Raw genomic sequence first — 17,731 nt, 5'->3', positions numbered from 1 at the left:
GGAGGGAAATGCATGCAACTCGTACGTGGCGTCCGAGTTCAATTCTACATTGTCTGGTGGACCTACTATAACTACATGGGGTTCTACCAGGCCTGACAATTTCAACTACTGTGACTGGACGGAGGCCGCTTCTAGCATTACTGTGACAAAAGAGGCATCTGAGCTGTTGACTGTATAGTCAGTCAGTAAAATAATACCAATGTTATTGATTGACCGACACCACGAGGACGACTGAACTTGCAGCACGACATGATGTATCCAACAATGCATCCGATATGAATACCAATAAACTATAGAAGAACCGCAAAGTCCTCTTTACCCGCCAACTTCCCTTCAGGCCCTTTCCCGAAGGATCAGTCTATCGTCAGAACATGGAGGCCGTAATAGAAAGACTTTTTGAAGAGACGGGTATATCTCTGAAGTGCATTCGGTTTTCAAAAGGAGCTCGGTTGCACATGCCGAGCGAAAGCATATTCTTTTCTTGATGATAGATACCCGGAGGCTACATTACGTGTTCTTGTCTGAGCATGGGCGAAGCCATATCCACATGTATGCAGTGACCTACTAACATCGGAGCTATGGAGAAGGGCTGAAGCTAATCGGCTCATCCACATCTCTTGGCAATATCAACTCATGTACGATTGTACATTCGGTCAATCTCGACAAAGACATTCGGGACAATCTCTCATCACGTAATCTACCTCCTAAAGGGAACTGCTTTCGACTTGGACAGCAAGTCTGCTGCGATCGCCCCTTCTTCCAACCTTCCCGATTCGTCCTGGCGTCCATGCGGGAAACCGGTCACAGAACCAGAGCTCCAAACCTTACAGACGCCGACTTCACACCGCGACTCAACTTCGCTTTCCTCAATGTTGACTTGAACAGAGGATTTTTCTCACACGTATAAATCATGACAATCAGAGTAGCAGTCATAGGCGGCGGGTGAGCAAGCGACTGCCTGCATCAATTGTATCACCTTACATTCTAACAAGGCTAAACCCATAGTCCTGGCGGTCTCGTAGCTCTCAAGACACTGCTTGAAGCATCGACTGCAGACCACCCGATTGAAGCATGCTTATTCGAGTCGTGAGTTACAATGCTGATTGATGATCATGTGATTCTTTGAGCTCCTCGCCTTACGCTCGTTTACTGACAAACGATTTATCATACAGCGAGGCTGATATTGGAGGCACCTTCAACTATCGAGCCTATGAAAACGCAGAACTTGTCAGCAGCAAGCAGTTGACCACCTTTTCAGACCATCGACTGCCACTCAATAGTCCAGATCATGTGTCACTTCCAGGCTATGTGGATTATCTTCGCTCCTATGTGGCAAAATTCCGTCTCGAGGCGCACATGAGACTCAACTGCCCGGTCGTTTCTGTGGAGCGAGCACCTGACGACTCGAAATGGAAACATCGAGTCAAGTACCTTGACAGAGCAGATCCGGAGAATGAGCAAGAAAGAGACTATGAGTGCTCTCACATTGCAGTATGCACTGGGCTCCACGTCGAGCCGAACATCCCGACTATCCCAGGCATCGAACACATCAAAGGAGATGTGTTCCACTCATCTCAATATAAAGGGCGATCCCAGGTGGCAGGCCGTAACGTGCTGGTCCTTGGATGTGGCGAAACGGCAATGGGTTAGTCTGTCCTGTCCAAATATTGAAGCCCTTTGCTCATGACGTACATTTCCAGATATTGCTTACGAGTCCATCAAAGCTAATGCGCAATCGGTAACCATGTGTTTCCGTACTGGGTTCCTCTCATTCCCTAAGCAACTGAGTCGCTTCCAGGTCTTTGGAAAGACTTTCAAGGGAGGGTTGCCCATCGATGGTCTCATCACCAATCTTTTCGAAACCGCTTACGTCCATCGGGCCATTGCGCAAAGCAGGCTGCGATGGTTTGTTTCAGACTTTGTCATCAAGCGTGTGCTTTGGTTCCTCACTGGAACTCAAGCAGGCATGAATCAGCACGTCGGTGGTCTTCCCCAAGAACGTCTTGGCCGAGCATACGTCTTCCTCAACAAGAGCAACAAAGCCATGCCGTATCTCAACCGTCCATACAAGACGCAGAACCCCTTGCTAGCCTGTATTGGGAATCGGTACATTGACCCGCCAGAGGACGCAAACTCCGACCGGGTTGTTGATACATGTACTTGGCCCGAGTACATTGACGAGACTGGTCAAGTACATTTCCAAGAAAACCCTCGGCGGAAGGATTGGCAGCGGATGAAGAGCCGCGTGATCAAGCCAGACTGTGTCGTCTACTGCAGTGGGTGAGTGACCAGGAATCCGCGAGATGAGTTTCCCCGACACCTGGGACATGAACTAACTCGCTCGCTCAAGATACAAGCAAACCTTCCCTTACCTTGACAAGTCGTACCCTACAGCCGCGGATGCGCAGATTCGAAACATTGTCAGCCCGTCCCATCCGGACATTGCTTTCATTGGATTTGTTCGTCCGGGCGTCGGGGCTATTCCACCCATCGCGGAGCAACAGGCCATGTGGTGGACCGCTCTCATCACCGGTCAAATGGATCTACCGACGGATCCGCCGCATTATCACTTACTTGCGGCCAAGGGATCCCGCATCCAGTATGGGGTGGACCACAGTGCCTACATGAGCACGCTTGCTCGAGACTTCGGTGGCGCGCCGGGGCTGCGGGAGCTATACCGCGAGCACGGACTGCGCATTCTCCTTGTCTACTGTTTTGGTGCCTCGTTTGTCACATTCTATCGCCTGGTCGGTCCTTTCAGGTCTCCTGTCGCGCCTGAAATTACTCGTACGGAACTCGAAGAGACCATCCGTCGTCGTGGCATCCTTGGCAATATCTTCTTTGGCGTTATCCCGATGTTGTTCTATGGAGTGTTGAATGCGGTTGCCTTTGCTCTGGACCGAATGGGACTGATCCCGGCGGAAGACAAGATTATTTAGTTTATTGGGAGTCGCAAGCTAGATCAACTTTTTAGTGTCCATCATGAGTCATGGAAAAAGGCAGCAAGTAGAAACTCAGACGAGTTTACGGGCATCCGGGTTCTCTCTAGCGACGTAATCGCACCGCCTTGTCCATTGGTGGTGGTTGTGCCGCGGGTCATATGCACACCACGGATTGATAGTTTGCGCACACGCACTCCATACGTTAATTTCTACTGTAGATCCTTCAGGAAAGCCTTTTTGCAGAAAAAAAAGGGCATATGATAAATGAAGGACGGACAATAAGCTCAACCTCAAAAAGACAGCAAAAAGATACGACGACTATGTCGTAACAGTGGATGTCCAAAGATTGAGAAGAGGAGTTTTGTGGGCAAACCACGGCCATCTCTGGTAAAAGGCAAGAAATGGGTTCTGTATTAGCCTGTCCCACTCCTCGGGGAAGAGTCCCGTGATTGCAATATATCCATACTCTCTGGATCTGGCCTACCAACGTTCGATTCTCAAGAGTGACGATTCTTTTCTTCTCTTTCCTTCCCACCTTTTCTCCACTCGACACAACTGGAGCATTTAATCCGAGCAAGCTGACCCCGCATATGCAGAGCTACCATACCATCATAGAAGCGCCATTCACTCGAATCCGCCTACAAGGACCGCGACTAAACTAAATCACGCCCTCTCAATCAGTCAGTTCGATCCGTAAAGGCCTTTCATCTGAGATCTTCTTAAAGTCCCTCTCTGCGACAATATGTCTTCCGCCGCCTGCATCTTCTGCAAGATCATCAAGGGTAACACACATCTCGCACGCCCCGGAGCTTCTTTGCCGCGATGCCATCGAGGAAAGCCGCGAACGCTGTGACGTTGACTTGGAAGTTGTCGAGTGATCCCCGCGAGGCATACTATGAGTGCATCACTCATGACCTGGATGGCTTCTCCGTAGCTTGCTAACGCACCTTCTCCCCAATGGTCTAGGTGACATCCCCTCTTTTAAGCTCTTTGAGAGCGACAAGGTCTTTGCATTCCTTGATATTCAGCCTCTGAGCCGTGGCCATGCGGTATGTTTTCTTTTTTTTTCCCTACCCATGGTGTCCGTTCGGCGCCCTTGGCTTCGTCCTCCGTGCGGTGGCATCAGATGCTTATGGTGACGAGCTGGAACCCGAGAATACACATTGTTGTTGCATGGTTGCAGGATTGTCACCCCGCGGGAAGAAGAATTGACTGTTCCAGTGCAAATTTTGTACAATGACTCTCGTGCTGACCCATTTTCCTTATAGCTCGTGATCCCCAAGTATCACGGCGCCAAGTTGACCGATATTCCCGACAATGATCTTCTTGAGATTTTGGTATGTGATTGAAGTCGCGGCTTCTGTCGTGAGCAACAAGATAGCGAAGTGGAAGAAAAGAAAAACAAAAACGAAAAGAGGGAGAAGCGCAAGCAGAGAGAATCGACTTTCACAAAGTCGATTGAGTATTGACAGAGGGGACCCCCGTCGGGAGGCGATTAGTCTTCCAAGGTCCCCCTCTTCCTTGATCTCCTTGCACCAGAGTGACAGAATTGCACTTGAAACTATTCCACGGGGACTCAACTAATGCCAATCTTGTAATTCTACCAGCCCGTCGCCAAGAAGATCGCTCTCGCCAGCGGCGCCTCCGATTTCAATATTCTCCAGAACAACGGGCGCATTGCGCACCAGGTCGTCGATCATGTGCGTGTTTTCCTATTTCCTTCCTCGCGCCTCCCTCTTTCGGCAATTGACTGACTTTCATGGCCGCAGGTCCACTTTCACATGGTATGTTGTGAATGCGTCTTGTCTTGTCCAGTGGCTTTTGCCGATCCGCTCGTGCCTCGGAGAGATGTTTGACTTATTGACTTTTCGTTTACTTTGCAGATTCCCAAGCCAAATGAGCAAGAGGGTCTTGGTATTGAGTGGCCTGCCAAGGAGACGGAGATGGATAAATTGAAGGCGTTGTACGAGGAGATCAAGTCGAAGATGTAAGCCATGCTGCGGATATCTGGGAAGAGATAGGTTTCTGGGGGTTCACTTGTGTCCTGGGTTGTCGAAAGTCTGAGGACCGTCTGTCTCGGAGGAGATAAATTGGACGAAACGGACCTTGTTCTATCGAGAGATACTTCCGAGTCACTGGAAGCAAGTAGAATGGAATAAACAAGCATTTGTACTCTATGGGCCTTGTATTGGGATTGATGCGTGCGCGAGCACATGCTCGTTTCTTCCGGCATGCTACCGAAGAAGTATACTATACACTGGCAATCCTCCATTGCAAGATGCTTTTGTCCGTGACCAAACACTCCTCTCCAATGCAAATGGACAAAAAAAGAGTCAACATCAACAGCCGCGCCCGTTGCCTCAACCAATGTATCACATATATCTCAAGCGGAAGGGGTTTCCGCAGCAGCATTACCACGGCCGTTCTTTACACTTTCAGGGTAAAACTCAATCTTGCCATCACCTTGGACAATATCGAGTCGGTCGTACAGCGACCGAGCACGAATGTACGGATCCAGAACCCAGTATTGCTCACGCAGCTGCGCAATCAGATCATCGCGCTTCCCCTTGACGGCCGCGATAGCACTGGTATCCTTGTGGGAGCTGGCGCGCAGCCACTCCATGGTGACGTCTTGAATGTCCTTGGCGAGGACTTGACGCTCAGAGAGCAGCTTGTCGCGGGTTTCGGTGTCCTTGAGTTTGGCATTTTCGCCCTCTTGAACTTCGACGTAGTTGTACTCCCAGTTTTCGTCTCCGTCAAGTTCCTTCATGATCTGACTCGGTGCAATGAACTCTTCCAGGTCTTGACGATTCTTGGTGAAGTGAATCTTGGCGGCGACAACGGGATCGAGCCAACCCTTGATAACACTCCAGATGCCTACATGTGGGTTAGCCATCCTTCGATCATAAGAAAATCAACTCCTGGCATGAGAGGTCATACTTGAGAAAATCCACGGTGCCTTGTGGATTAGGACTGAACCGAGAGACTCGGGATAGTTGGCTTCGAAACATTTGATCATGAACTTGACAGGGGTGTAATCCTGTAGGGAAGTCATCAGCACAACTGCTGGGAGCGGCAAATCCGCCGCGCGCACAAAAAAAACCTACCATGTTCGCTAGTGTGAAGCCGGTCATGTCAAAGATAATAGTCTAAACGCCATTAGCAACCCGTGACTGAGAACCAACAAGCTACGGGTGGTGAACGTACCGCCGTCTCCACGGGTGGTGCAAGCAAAAGCCGCGCCGTCTCGATCGTATACACCGTGAACCGTTCCAACGTGTCCACCTCTTGGTCCGAGGCCTTGTGCAGCCGCGCTCGTACGACACAGATCGGCCGGCCGCGCTTATCGCAACCGTGCAGATAACTCTTGCCCATACGCATCTGCTTCAAAAAGTCCTCGCCCTTCTTCTTCTTGGCGGGATCCGCACTCGACGCCAGCTCCAGCGCTTCCGCCTCGCCGTTGGCCATAATGTCGTCGTCGACATGAACCTCCTGCAGACGCCAGCGCATGGTCGAGATCATCATGATCAGGGCCTTTTTAACGTCCCACTTGCGCGCGCGCAGGAATCGCAGCAACAGCGCATCGGGGTGATCCTGCTTCACCATGTTCCAGAAGGCTGTGCGGATCTCTTCCGGCTGCATCTCGACCAGGGCTTGTTGGAACTCCTTGGACTGCCCGTGCTTGTCGTCACCATCGTTGATGCTGATAGAGGCCAGGCTGGACGTGACGTCGGCGGATGACGAGTGGTTGCTCTTCGTGTCCTCCTCCTCCTCTGCGTTGCCCTTGCTGAAGAGCGACCAGCCACGACGCTTGCTCGAGGTGGCCTTCTTTTTGTCCTGGCCTCCATCGGTCTCGCTCTTGGGAGTGGTATCGGCGGACTTGGCATCAAGACCTTCCACGGGGACGCCAAAGACCTTGAGCGTCAAGACCCAAAATTCCTGTAGCTTGAGTTCCTGCTCGGGAGTCAGAGTCCCGACGGTACCGGGAGCCGGTTCGATAGGCATCGTGGACAGAGTATCGATTACACCGAGGAAGGAGACGTTTTGCGATTGAGAAGGTCGAAGAATCTCCGGTGAGATCGGCGCAGGGGAGTTGAAATAGTTGTTATAGATCCAGGCACCTCCGCCAACAGTGATGATGGTGAATGTAATGGACCACAGTGAAGAGGCCTGTCTTGATTCGTCTCGTGGAAGCGACCGCGTGGAGTAAGAGCGCACGCGAGGAGTCGAGTCGGGCTGGAACTGACGGGCGTATGAGCGAGCGATCCGAGCGCTCCTTTCTAGAGGCGTTGTACAGGGGAAGACACTGCGATGACAATAGTCTGAACAGGATTTGGCCGAGGGTGCAATGCGGCGCAGGACGGAGCAGGCCCGCATGTGGCGGGGGGGCAGTGAGAACGAGTTGTGTAGTTAACTCCTGGATTCCCGGATCATTCGACGCTGGCGCGCTCGAGCGTTGGGTAAATGGTGAGTACGACGATAAAGCTCCTAGACTCTATGAGAGGTGTATTGGAAAAGCGAGGATCGCGAGGGAGGAATATCAATCAGACCGATTCGAGACAACGGACGCATTCCTCAGCCACAAAGTCTCAACTGGACGCTTGAGTGGATTCGGTTTGGAATCAAGGCCGATGACGATCGGCTTCTTGTCCAGTGCGGGGAAGAAGCTTTTGTTGATCGTGTGTGCAGATGGAATTCATGGGAGCTCATAATAATTTGGAGGAATTTACCAGATGACAGTATGAGTGCTCAAGAGATCAAGTCCCCTCATTGTCGAATCCTGTAGTAGTTCGAGCCTCGGCCGGTGATCAGCGTCGAGAACTGTTTTGTTTTGGTTGTTGATGTCAACCTGCTCCAGTTCAGTCCCGCGCTCGACACTCGCAAATTTCCATTTCCACGACTCCAGTCGACATTCACAGACATTGTCATCCGATCAGGGGATCTTGGCTACTAGCGCCCAATCGACTCTCCACGACTATTGCGCAGGTCACACATAACCTCTCACGATTCCTTGCGCGGAGCTGTGCCTCGAAACACTCCAACACACCAATTACGAATCTTCCGCCTCACCCCTCCTCGCCCACAACCAAACGAGGATCATCACAACCTTCCTTCGCGCATCTCCTGCTCGGCAAGATGGAAGCAAAAGCGCATCGCTCAACAAGTCGCCCACGGGCTCCTTCACGTCCCACGACCCCTTTGCGACCGAGCTCACGTTCCTCTTTCCGCGAAGCCCATGGCTACAGTCACAACATCAGCAGCGCGGAATACAACCAGCCCGCCATCAATGCGCTGGAGCCACAATTCGCCGAATTGGCGGACTCCATGGCCGATTTGGAAGCCAATTTCATGCATCTACAATTGATGCACGAGAGCTTGACGCGCTTCAGCGAAAGCTTCGCCAGCTTCTTGTATGGAATGAACATGAACGCCTTCTGTGTGGATTTCCCAGAGGTAGGCATATATTTACATAGGAGAGGGATATGCCGGGTCGTTGGAAGCAATGTGAGGCATCCCATGTGATGTGAATGCGACGCTGACGGCTTACAAGGCTCCAATTACCGATTCATTCAAGAGGGCTAAGCAGGCCGAGGCACAGAAAGGTAGGTCGCGCAGCTCGACTAGCACCTGGGACGATGCTGATTCTTCTTTCTACAGACGCGGAGATTGAACCTACTCGCCCAGATGACGGCGAGATGACTTTCTTGTGAGTGACTGCAATGACCGACCTGTGTTCTCTTTCTTTCATCTACTCTGCCATCACCTGTGATTGGATCTTCACTAACTGCCCTGGGCGTAGAACTACGGACACATCCTTTGTCGAACATCCACCCAGCACCGTCTCCTCCAAACCTTCCAGAACTCCAGCTGCTAGCCGTGGTGTACCTCGGGGCAACACTACCCGAGGTACTGCTGCGCGTGGAACAGCAAGAGGGACCTCACGAGGGTCGACGACCGGACGCTATACCACACGAGGGTCCGATCGGAGTCGACCAAGCGCGCTGCCACGAGGTCGAGGACTGCGATGAACCAATGCGACCTGTGAAGAGCGGCGCGTTTACGTTCCGCGACATATCTGCACAATCGCACTCTCGAACAAATAGTCGAGCCTTTGAATCACATACCCGAGAAGTCAATTTCAACGCGTTCATTGAAATGGCTCATACCAACCGATATTCGTCTCGTGGTCATCGGCAGTGGAGCCGACGGGCAAGGAAAGAGGACATGACGCTGGCTGTCCACCGCTGACGATCGCCATTGGACACTGCACGGTGGGCGTGCAAACCTCGAGCAGGTCATTTTCTTGCAATTGAGCAGAAAGCGGCGACAGTGACGATTTCTGCATCAATTGCGCGCTCAGTTGTACAGCCTTTTCGGGTCATGGCATTCAGCTTGTCTCGACCCCCTCTTTCCATTGAATAGACCTTAGAAATCACACTTTCACTGCCTATCACTTGCATGGTTGCTTGTAATATGTCCCACGAGGTCATGTAAAATGTGTATTCATCCAAAGTTGAAGCCTTCTCTCGATGCACGTAAGCCCAGGAATCTCTCTGGTGGTCGTGCAGATGCGGCACGCCCGATCGCTAATCCGGCGGTAACTCGGAGGCCCTTGCGAAAACTTGAGAGTCAGTCCCCGATGGAGCCACCACGAGATCCGCTGCCGACCCCGGACCAGATCGTTGACTACGGGGGTGGATTCCAAGTCGGGTTGTTCAGATCTTCCAGTCTCCCAAAAGACGCTGCAAGCCACGGTCCTTTGCAGTAATCTCGAGGCATCTTTCTTGTGCTAAGCATTGCCCAGTCGGAGGCACGTTGCCCTCGTTCACCGTCAGCGTGGGTTGCCGCGGCCACCCTGCACCGGCACTGAGAGACCAGCCCTAGAGCAGTGCTTTCTTTGAACCCTCGCTGTCGCCCGTAGGCGACATCGCCAAGTAATCCACTGAAGGACTTGATATCGGTATGTTGATTCCAAAGAAAAGATGAATCGAATTGCGCGGAATCCTGATCATTCGTGGCCAGTGCAATGCTCAGTCAGCTTGGGACCAGTCCTGTGAGGCTCAACGGGATATCTTGAGCAAAAGTGTGGACAGCCCAGAGTTGGAAGGAACGTCGTGGTCTGGTGACTCTCCCAAGAGCGTTCCTTCCCTCATCGATTCCCTAATCGATTAGGGCACTGCCTTGTTTGACGCTCGACACGTTATTGTTTGGACCGTCGGTCCTCTCAGCCTAACGCTCACGCTTTTCTTCTTCTTCCTCTTCTTCCTCTTCTTCCTCTTCTTCCTCTTCTTCCTCTTCTTCCTCTTCTTCCTCTTCTTCTTCTCCTCTCTTCAACCACTCTGAGTCCCCATCCTTCGTCTTGCGTCCATCTTTGATAACCACACGCATCCATCTCAACGTCGTCTGCGTTGAATCTCACTTTTCGTCCTTGGCCCTTTTCAGAGACCATCTTCATATTTCTCACTTCACCTTTTCCTCATCCTCGTCTCGCCCCTCCCCCTGTCCTTTCTTCCTTCTGGCTCTCGCCCCCCTTCGAGTCACCTGTCGACATGGCCAGCCTCGACTCTGTCACTCTCCTCTCCGAGGCAGCCTTCGGTTGTGGTAAGTCATTTCTATAAGCAAGCTCATAACTCCTTTCGTAGTTCTCAAGACAAGACTAACCTGTCTCAGAGCACCTTGCAGCCATCATGCAGGACCAGTCTACGGCTGGCCTGTTCAAGGATGGCTACCGCAAGCAGTATGCGGCCTTGGCACCTTACACCAAGCCCGAGACTGCTGCGGTGCCAACCAGCGGCTTGCGGACAGTGGCTACCCTAAAGCCCAAATACCACTGCTTGAGCTGCTTCGAGGGCTGCCTCAACACGGAGCGTGAGGCTCACACCAAGAAGACCGGCCATGCGTTTTGTAAGTAATCAAGATGATTTGTCTTTGCTCCTGTGCTTGATATCTAACTTTCGGATGTTACTGCAGTCATGGAGTCTCGGAACCGGTACGTCTTTTGCGAGACTTGCGGTGACTTTGTTTATGACCACGGTCTTGAAAGACTGTGCGGCCCTGCAGGTAAATTCGAATACCAGGGTGCGTGACTACCCTTTTCTCTCTGCTCGTGGATGATTCATTCAGTAGAAGCTAACCACTCATGAGGGGAGAATAGGCCGGTGGACTGAAGACTCGGCATCTGAAGTCTACGTCAAAAACAACGCCTACAAGAACCCCTGCTCTCGCCGTGGGGCCCGAGGCGTCTGGAACATGGGCCAGACATGTTATCAGGCCGTGATTCTTCAGGCCCTCCTTCATGATCCCACCCTGAACGCCTACTTCTTGGCGGGGGTCATGACATCCACACCTGCCAGCGCAATCTGTGCATGGGTTGCGCCGCCACCGAGGTCTTCATGGAATTCAACAGCGGCGAGCGGACGGACGCAGTGTCGGCGGCAACCCTGTTGTACCATGGCTGGGATCTGTCACGCGTAAGCTCATCTTCTCATTCCTTTAGTCGGCAGAACCATCTTCCCTCAGCACGTTAGACTAACTTTTTCGGTTGAATACTACAGGAAATGGCCGGGTATCGACAGCAAGATGCCCATGAGTACTTCCAATTCCTGGTCAACGCCTTGCACGCCGCGACCCCTGGTCACTCGGAAAGCTACGACACCAAGTGCGAGTGCTTCTTCCATCGCACTTTCTACGGTGAACTTCGTAGCAGCGTCATGTGCCACAAGTGTGGTAAGACCACTCACACCTTTGACCCGATGATCGACTTGAGTCTCGACGTGCAACTTCAGAACAAGAAACGGAAGCTCGGTCGATCAAGTGCACCAGGCAGTGCCTCCTTAATCAACTGTCTGGAGAGTTTCACCGCTGTCGAGGATCTCCAGCATCAGACCGAGGCGGCCTACCACTGCGAGAAATGTGGAAACACGCCCCAGCGAGCATCAAAACGACTGCAGATCAACAAGCTCCCGGGGATTCTGTGCATGCAGTTGAAGGTATGTGATCACTCCACGTGAATTAACCTTGACAGGCAGAGGAGTCGAGGCTAACAGTGTGTTTAGCGATACGAACACAACTCATCGTCCTCCGAGAAGATGGATGGTCATGTTGATTTCCCGGTCACTCTGAACATGCTGCCATACACGGTTAAGAAGGACAAAGAGCGTGTCGATACTTCCAACTATCTGTATGACCTGTCCACCGTCGTGGTTCACAAGGGAGCTATGGATTCCGGCCACTACTACTCTTACACCCGACTTAGTGGCGACAAAGTAAGTACTCTTACTATTGTCCGTTTAAGGTTGCTTGAAACACGGGGCGCTAACCTTGCTGGGTATAGTGGGTTCTGATGGATGACAACAAAGTCACCGTTGCCAGTATCGCCGATGTTCTCAAGCAGGACGCTTATCTTCTCTTCTACAGCATTCGTGCTATTCACCCTGATAAGTGAACTCGGTCGACTTTGAAGATGTTGAGGGCGGCATGAAAGGTTTTAATACCGGCCAAAGCAAGAACTGGATCGAGACCAAGGATATGCATTAGAATGGGGAATCAGCGTCGTGCGGAACCAGCATGACTACGAAAATAATGTCTTTAGTTTTGAATGAAATGCCTCTCAGGCAAGATCTGAATGGATCGCCTTCCACAAAGTAAAGATTGTCAGCCGGGTGGCCGTTTACATCTACGGACTCAATTTGCGAACCACTTAAGAGCCACCAAGCTGGAAGCGGGGCGCAAGTTGTTGTAAAGTGAGGCGGAACATTGGCGAGGCGAGGGTCATAGATCAAAGTCTACACTCCGGAGTGCAGGAACGTTGGCTGAGAGGCAAGGAAATCCTTCATGATAGTGGGTAAACGAAAAAACAAGAGTCGGATGGGCGAAACATGACATCCGTCCTTTTGATGCGCGAACACTCTCCACACACAGCCAACCCTCTCGGTCCCAATTGACCCATTCCAGGGCCGCCAAGCAGCATATAAGCCCACCCGGTTGCGCTTCTCCATCTAGTAAACGAAACAAGCACAGCAACCAAAACAAGGAAACGATTTTGGAGTCGTCGTGCGGAAAAAAAGAAGAGGAAGAAAACGGAGTTGTTGGGCGTTAAAAAGTCTTTTGCATTTTATTTGCTCCCCCTGTCACTTCCGAACCAAATTTTTCCCATCCCAGGACACTAATCGAGTGGATTTCGCAAAGCGCCTGGGGCACGTACACGAGAGGACGCATCATAGACGAGAATGGATCGAGAAAGCCGTCAAATCATGGACATGGTTTTGAATCGCTTAGCGGTACTGTTGAAGAGAGAGAGATGTCCCTGGTTAGTATTCAAGTGCTGATAATTTGTTGACTAGGAAATCAAGCGCTCGACTGGTCTTGAGACGGTGTTTATGTCTCCGTATTGGTCGGAGTTGCAAGTGTCGATGTCGAGGCTTTGCTCAAGTGGTGTTCGGGATATGGTGCGGGCGCAGAATTAGAAGAAGGAAAAAAAAACGAACCTTGTTGAAACCAATGTCGGTGGACTTCTCACGGAAGCACTGACGGCAGATGTTCATCTGTATGGAAGAACCCAGGTTAGCCCCGTTGTTTGATAGCGCGAGTTCAGAGTGTTCGAGCAGCGCTCATGGTCGCGGAGGGGGCCAGGTTGCACATACGCCGTACTTGCGGATCAGACCGGCGCGGTGAGTGCAGACACGGCTGTAGTCGAGTTGATCCTGATTAGCCTTTCCGATCCTGGCACATCATCCCATCTCTCGAAATTCCCCATCTTTTCGAAATCCAATAGTGAATTCACTCGCTTCCCCAGCGCGCCACTTCTCCGATATTGACATCTTGTAATTTCGAGAACCGGGAGGGGGTAAAAGATGGCTTTAATGCATCTTTTCAAATTGGGGATTGAACACACCATTCGCGGGAGCCCTTGCCGTACCTGCGCAAAAAGAATTCTAGTTAGCCACGATGCTCTTCCCACGAAGTATATATATGTGAAACGATTTCGACCAGCGATTCGAGACGGCGCACGTATTCTTGACTTACTTGCGGGGCCGGGAGTACCAAACAGACTCGTGAGTCATCTTGAAGGTGTCGAAATGGGGGATTTGACGGGTTTGGTTGGTGACGGGGGACGAGGGTCGTTGGCGCTGATGAAGAAGAACGAAGGGCGGACTTTGGTATACCGGTAGGGTTGGAATTTCGTTGTGTGCTGTCCCGATTGGGAACCGGAGGGCACGGGCCAGCTCGCTTGCCCCGACACTAGTCGATTTTGGGGTGCGTTCCCGCCTGCCCTGGATCCGTGATTAGATAATGATTTGGATGCCTTGTGGTTCGGGCCACCTACTCGGCTCGCATTCAATGGCGGTGACAGGAGATTGCTTGCGCTTGTCTGCATTTCAAGTAAGAGCGGATGTGTCCTGACACCCCCCTATCAAAAGAGTCATTCACAAATTTGGTTGAACTTGACGTCTTTGATAAAGCTTCTGTCCACAGAGATGGGGGCTTCCTTATTATTTTCTTTGATTCATATTCTTGAAACGACCATAATCTGCTGTCTTGATACAAGAGCTCATGGGTTTGAACTACTACCTAGTCACGGTTTTTTTGACACCATCCTCCTTAGAGAAGAGACCTTGGTTCGAGGAGATGATGATCTAGTCATAGTACTCCATTGACGCTTCCATGCTGAAAAAGCACCGTAGTCGCGAAGCCTTGAAAATTTGTCATGCAATACTGTACTTGTAGTCTCATCAACCTTGACGTCGAGCAGTCAGCCCACCCCCAATCCAGGGTTCTCTTGTCAAGCTGACATTGCTTGACAACATCTACACAAGCATCCCCCCTCCATATTCTCAATCTGCTTCCAGTCCTAGCGCATAGGGCAAAGTGTTATAGCCAAGGAGAAAAGAACACATTGTTCGACAGGATTGGAGGAGCAATTGATTTTCCTCTCATTGGGTGTCACCTTGATCCAAATATGGCTGAGAATGTGGAAACGTTGAACGTCTGTGGCATCTATTGTACATTATAAAACGCTTATGTGTAGATCTACCTGCTACCTGTGGACGGCATCCAGTAACCTTTTAGGTAAGCCCCCGAGATTCCGTCAGACACCGACTGAGACGGGAAGTCCTGTCGCATGTCACAGAACTGCGTTCTTGCTGAGACGCGAGTCTTCGCTCGAGTATTTCTGGAGAGATCACACCTATCCGACCTGTTCATAATCGTGGAGACGCCTCTCTATCGCTGAAAGACTCTCAATCCGAAACAGTTGCCAATATCGAAAGAGTGATGCCCGTTCAGATGCATCGGGAAACTACACGTTGCAACGATAAGTAGGTACTTCCAACTGTTCCACCCACTTCCGAGTGTAGACGAGGATCAGATCAAGCTTTTCTCTTTGAAGATGGTTTGGTGGTCCATCAGAGCTCCAGCAGGTCCAGGGCCAACCTTTCCCCAGACTCCCCAGACGACATCTTTGTGGGCAATAAGATATTTCAGGCCACGCGACGAGGTCAGTCGCACTCGACGACTTGTAGACAGTTACCGTACAAATCTGCCTCGCACGGATTTTCCCCGTTATTGATCGTTATGCATCACGGGTCACTTGCGTTATTAATGACCCGTAATGAATTAGAGAGCACTGTAGTAGTATAGTGTCCCCTGTCCAGTATCACTATCTACTGTCCCTCTACTGCCCCGGAGACTCGTGGAGTAGCTCAAGTGTAGTACTTAGTGTACGTAGTGCTGGGCACATGTATACCGGGCACATGTATACCAAGTTACCAACAGACCCCACAGATGAAGCCTTGACGATGACTGGACACGGAATGCTCGTATCATATCCCAAAAAGGCGCCCTTTCGCAGGGAGCCGCCGAGTCCCCCGGCTAACGGATATTGCAGAAGCCGAGCATCCGAATTGCAGGCCCGTGCTGCCGTCGATCTGTAAAGGGCGCGATCTCGTGACGTCCCGTGCTCAGCAGTAAGGACAAAGTCGTAAGAACCAGTAAGTGACCTACTTCCAAACCTGAGTACTTTGCAGGTGGGTTTGCAATTGTTCATTATTTTCTAGGCCAGCTGCAGGATACTGAGATGCGGGGAGCACGGGGTCATCAGGACACAAGAGGCGGAGGGTCAGAGTTCAAAAGGGTACATGACTTGCAGGTCAATGCTGTATCCGAGGACGAGCATTGATTGAAAGTCGCGATGGTGGAGATTGGAGAGTGCCCAAGCCGATGATCAACCTTCTACTACACCGAAAAGCTAATCTTGCTGAGCGATGTCGCAGAGTGTGGCTGGAGGACTTGTATATCTTCTTACGTAGTACCTCAGCTATGCCTTTCACACATGTACATTCTCACATTCTCGAAAAAAGTCGATTTGCCTGGCTTCGCAGTTGTACTACAGTAGCGTGTGTTGGTATGCTGTGGAGCAGCTATAATGTCCTGGCAGACCTACTGTAAGTGAGCCACTACTTAGTACTTACTACTTAATATGGTTGTGAACTTTAAACGGGCCAAATCTCGAGCGCGCGGCGAGCATCGGTTCCTAATAGTAATTAGTCTCTTGTCGCCGACTTGACATAATTCATGCGCCGGAAAGTCAAGGACCCGACGATCTTGTCACACCGTCACTTCTGTTGCTCATGATGTGACCGAAACAAAGACTCGGACCACTCCCTGTACAACACTAACAACAGTAGTCAGTGTTACAGTACATCCATGTGAAATGCGGATGGTCGAGGTATTGCCTGTCTGAGCGTAGTACGAACTCTTACAACGTGCCTGTCACTCGAAGAATCCCAGCTCCGTAGGTACGCGATGCAGAAGACCGAGAAAAAAATGAGTACGGCAGCAAGGGCTCCGATTTTTTACTTACTATCTACTTACTATCTACCAGTATTTACTAGGTACCTTAGTGCTTGCTACTGGAGTAAGTACTAAGTACGGATTGTCCTTGCGGGACCGGCAAGTTGTCGGACTCGTCTTCGAGTCTAGCGAAATCATCTGGTCTAAGATACTCAAGACTCCCAGTGGTGTCAATCCGTTCGTCGGGAATATCGAGCTCGTTGGCTCTGGAAGGTTGGAAAAGTGGAAAGTGGAAGGCGGAAACTGACAACTTCAAGATTTGAGAACGATGATTAATCGGCAAGTCATCCATGATCAATCTCCAAATCAGACGTTCGCAGGTGTGACGGGGATTCATGCTGCACAGGACTGGTACAGCATGGCCATCTGGAGACACACATAAGCAAATGATATCCCGGACTATTGCGAGGGATGAATCATATGATGAGTCTAGTGAATGAATCATCGACGGAAGTACCCGGACAGGAACACCAAGTTATTAGCGTGGCTTCACTTGCATGAGCACATTGACAGCACAGCACTAACAGGTGACACTGATCATCACTTAGTACCTGCTGTACTTCGGTAGTCACTGCCTTAGTAGTAGACCCGTAGCTGTGCTGATACCCGTCGAGACGGAATTGCGGATCATATTGCAAGCTCGGGATTTGTCCTAGACAGTGCGCGTGTGTCCTTGAGAGGTGCGTGTGGTTTACAAATCCAGGCCGGACACAGGGTCGAGGCCCACCGAGTCAGAGCTGGGTGGGGCTTCCAGTCAAACCCTTTTTTTTTGCTCTCTCAGATGCCCGTACTGTACTTATCAAGTTTCCATTCGCAGCCCGAATGTCCCGTCCTCACCTCCCGTGTCCATGTTTTACTGGCATGTCCGGAAGACCGCGGATGATCGGGTGAGCACGTTCTTATTCACCGTATCACATGACTTGCTGTACTTGGATGAT

At 51.1% G+C, this 17,731-nt stretch overlaps 7 protein-coding genes across 7 annotated transcripts; 4 read left to right on the top strand and 3 right to left on the bottom strand.

Moving 5' to 3' along the window:
- Positions 1 to 910: 910 nt before the first annotated feature.
- Positions 911 to 2,939, top strand: N7539_006388 (flavin-containing monooxygenase; the record flags this gene model as incomplete). The annotated part of the gene is made up of 5 exons (XM_056935990.1): positions 911 to 942; positions 1,006 to 1,086; positions 1,173 to 1,645; positions 1,701 to 2,280; positions 2,351 to 2,939. 5 exons carry the CDS (start codon positions 911 to 913, stop codon positions 2,937 to 2,939), a joined length of 1,755 nt encoding a protein of 584 aa, XP_056788914.1.
- A 745-nt stretch (positions 2,940 to 3,684) lies between these two features.
- Positions 3,685 to 4,933, top strand: N7539_006387 (HIT family protein; the record flags this gene model as incomplete). The annotated part of the gene is made up of 5 exons (XM_056935989.1): positions 3,685 to 3,724; positions 3,909 to 3,991; positions 4,211 to 4,279; positions 4,550 to 4,642; positions 4,826 to 4,933. The coding sequence occupies 5 exons, from the start codon at positions 3,685 to 3,687 to the stop codon at positions 4,931 to 4,933; spliced, it is 393 nt and encodes a 130-aa protein (XP_056788913.1).
- A 392-nt stretch (positions 4,934 to 5,325) lies between these two features.
- N7539_006386 (CRAL-TRIO domain-containing protein) lies at positions 5,326 to 7,319 on the bottom strand (the record flags this gene model as incomplete). Its single annotated transcript, XM_056935988.1, has 4 exons — positions 5,326 to 5,819; positions 5,883 to 5,982; positions 6,050 to 6,091; positions 6,150 to 7,319. 4 exons carry the CDS (start codon positions 7,317 to 7,319, stop codon positions 5,326 to 5,328), a joined length of 1,806 nt encoding a protein of 601 aa, XP_056788912.1.
- Positions 7,320 to 8,078: 759 nt separating this feature from the next.
- On the top strand, positions 8,079 to 8,653 carry N7539_006385 (DASH complex subunit DAM1; the record flags this gene model as incomplete). The annotated part of the gene is made up of 3 exons (XM_056935987.1): positions 8,079 to 8,396; positions 8,494 to 8,545; positions 8,601 to 8,653. 3 exons carry the CDS (start codon positions 8,079 to 8,081, stop codon positions 8,651 to 8,653), a joined length of 423 nt encoding a protein of 140 aa, XP_056788911.1.
- A 1,519-nt stretch (positions 8,654 to 10,172) lies between these two features.
- On the bottom strand, positions 10,173 to 10,392 carry N7539_006384 (uncharacterized protein; the record flags this gene model as incomplete). Its single annotated transcript, XM_056935986.1, is given in 2 exon segments — positions 10,173 to 10,346; positions 10,363 to 10,392. The coding sequence occupies 2 exon segments, from the start codon at positions 10,390 to 10,392 to the stop codon at positions 10,173 to 10,175; spliced, it is 204 nt and encodes a 67-aa protein (XP_056788910.1).
- A 100-nt stretch (positions 10,393 to 10,492) lies between these two features.
- On the top strand, positions 10,493 to 12,387 carry N7539_006383 (uncharacterized protein; the record flags this gene model as incomplete). The annotated part of the gene is made up of 8 exons (XM_056935985.1): positions 10,493 to 10,544; positions 10,614 to 10,847; positions 10,914 to 11,021; positions 11,098 to 11,216; positions 11,297 to 11,413; positions 11,498 to 11,932; positions 11,999 to 12,208; positions 12,277 to 12,387. The coding sequence occupies 8 exons, from the start codon at positions 10,493 to 10,495 to the stop codon at positions 12,385 to 12,387; spliced, it is 1,386 nt and encodes a 461-aa protein (XP_056788909.1).
- A 982-nt stretch (positions 12,388 to 13,369) lies between these two features.
- Positions 13,370 to 14,028, bottom strand: N7539_006382 (40S ribosomal protein uS14; the record flags this gene model as incomplete). The annotated part of the gene is made up of 4 exons (XM_056935984.1): positions 13,968 to 14,028; positions 13,837 to 13,860; positions 13,586 to 13,628; positions 13,370 to 13,486 (listed from the first exon to the last, which is right to left on the bottom strand). The coding sequence occupies exons 1-4, from the start codon at positions 14,003 to 14,005 to the stop codon at positions 13,370 to 13,372; spliced, it is 222 nt and encodes a 73-aa protein (XP_056788908.1). The 5' UTR covers positions 14,006 to 14,028.
- Between the last annotated feature and the right edge of the window lie 3,703 nt (positions 14,029 to 17,731).

This window comes from Penicillium diatomitis (genome assembly GCF_028827545.1).
Source record: "Penicillium diatomitis strain IBT 30728 chromosome Unknown utg000008l_segment0_segment0, whole genome shotgun sequence".
In the NCBI taxonomy this organism is placed as follows: Eukaryota; Fungi; Ascomycota; class Eurotiomycetes; order Eurotiales; family Aspergillaceae; genus Penicillium; species Penicillium diatomitis.
The sequence above is the reverse complement of the archived record's forward strand: the minus strand, read 5'-3'. Positions and strand labels throughout refer to the sequence as shown.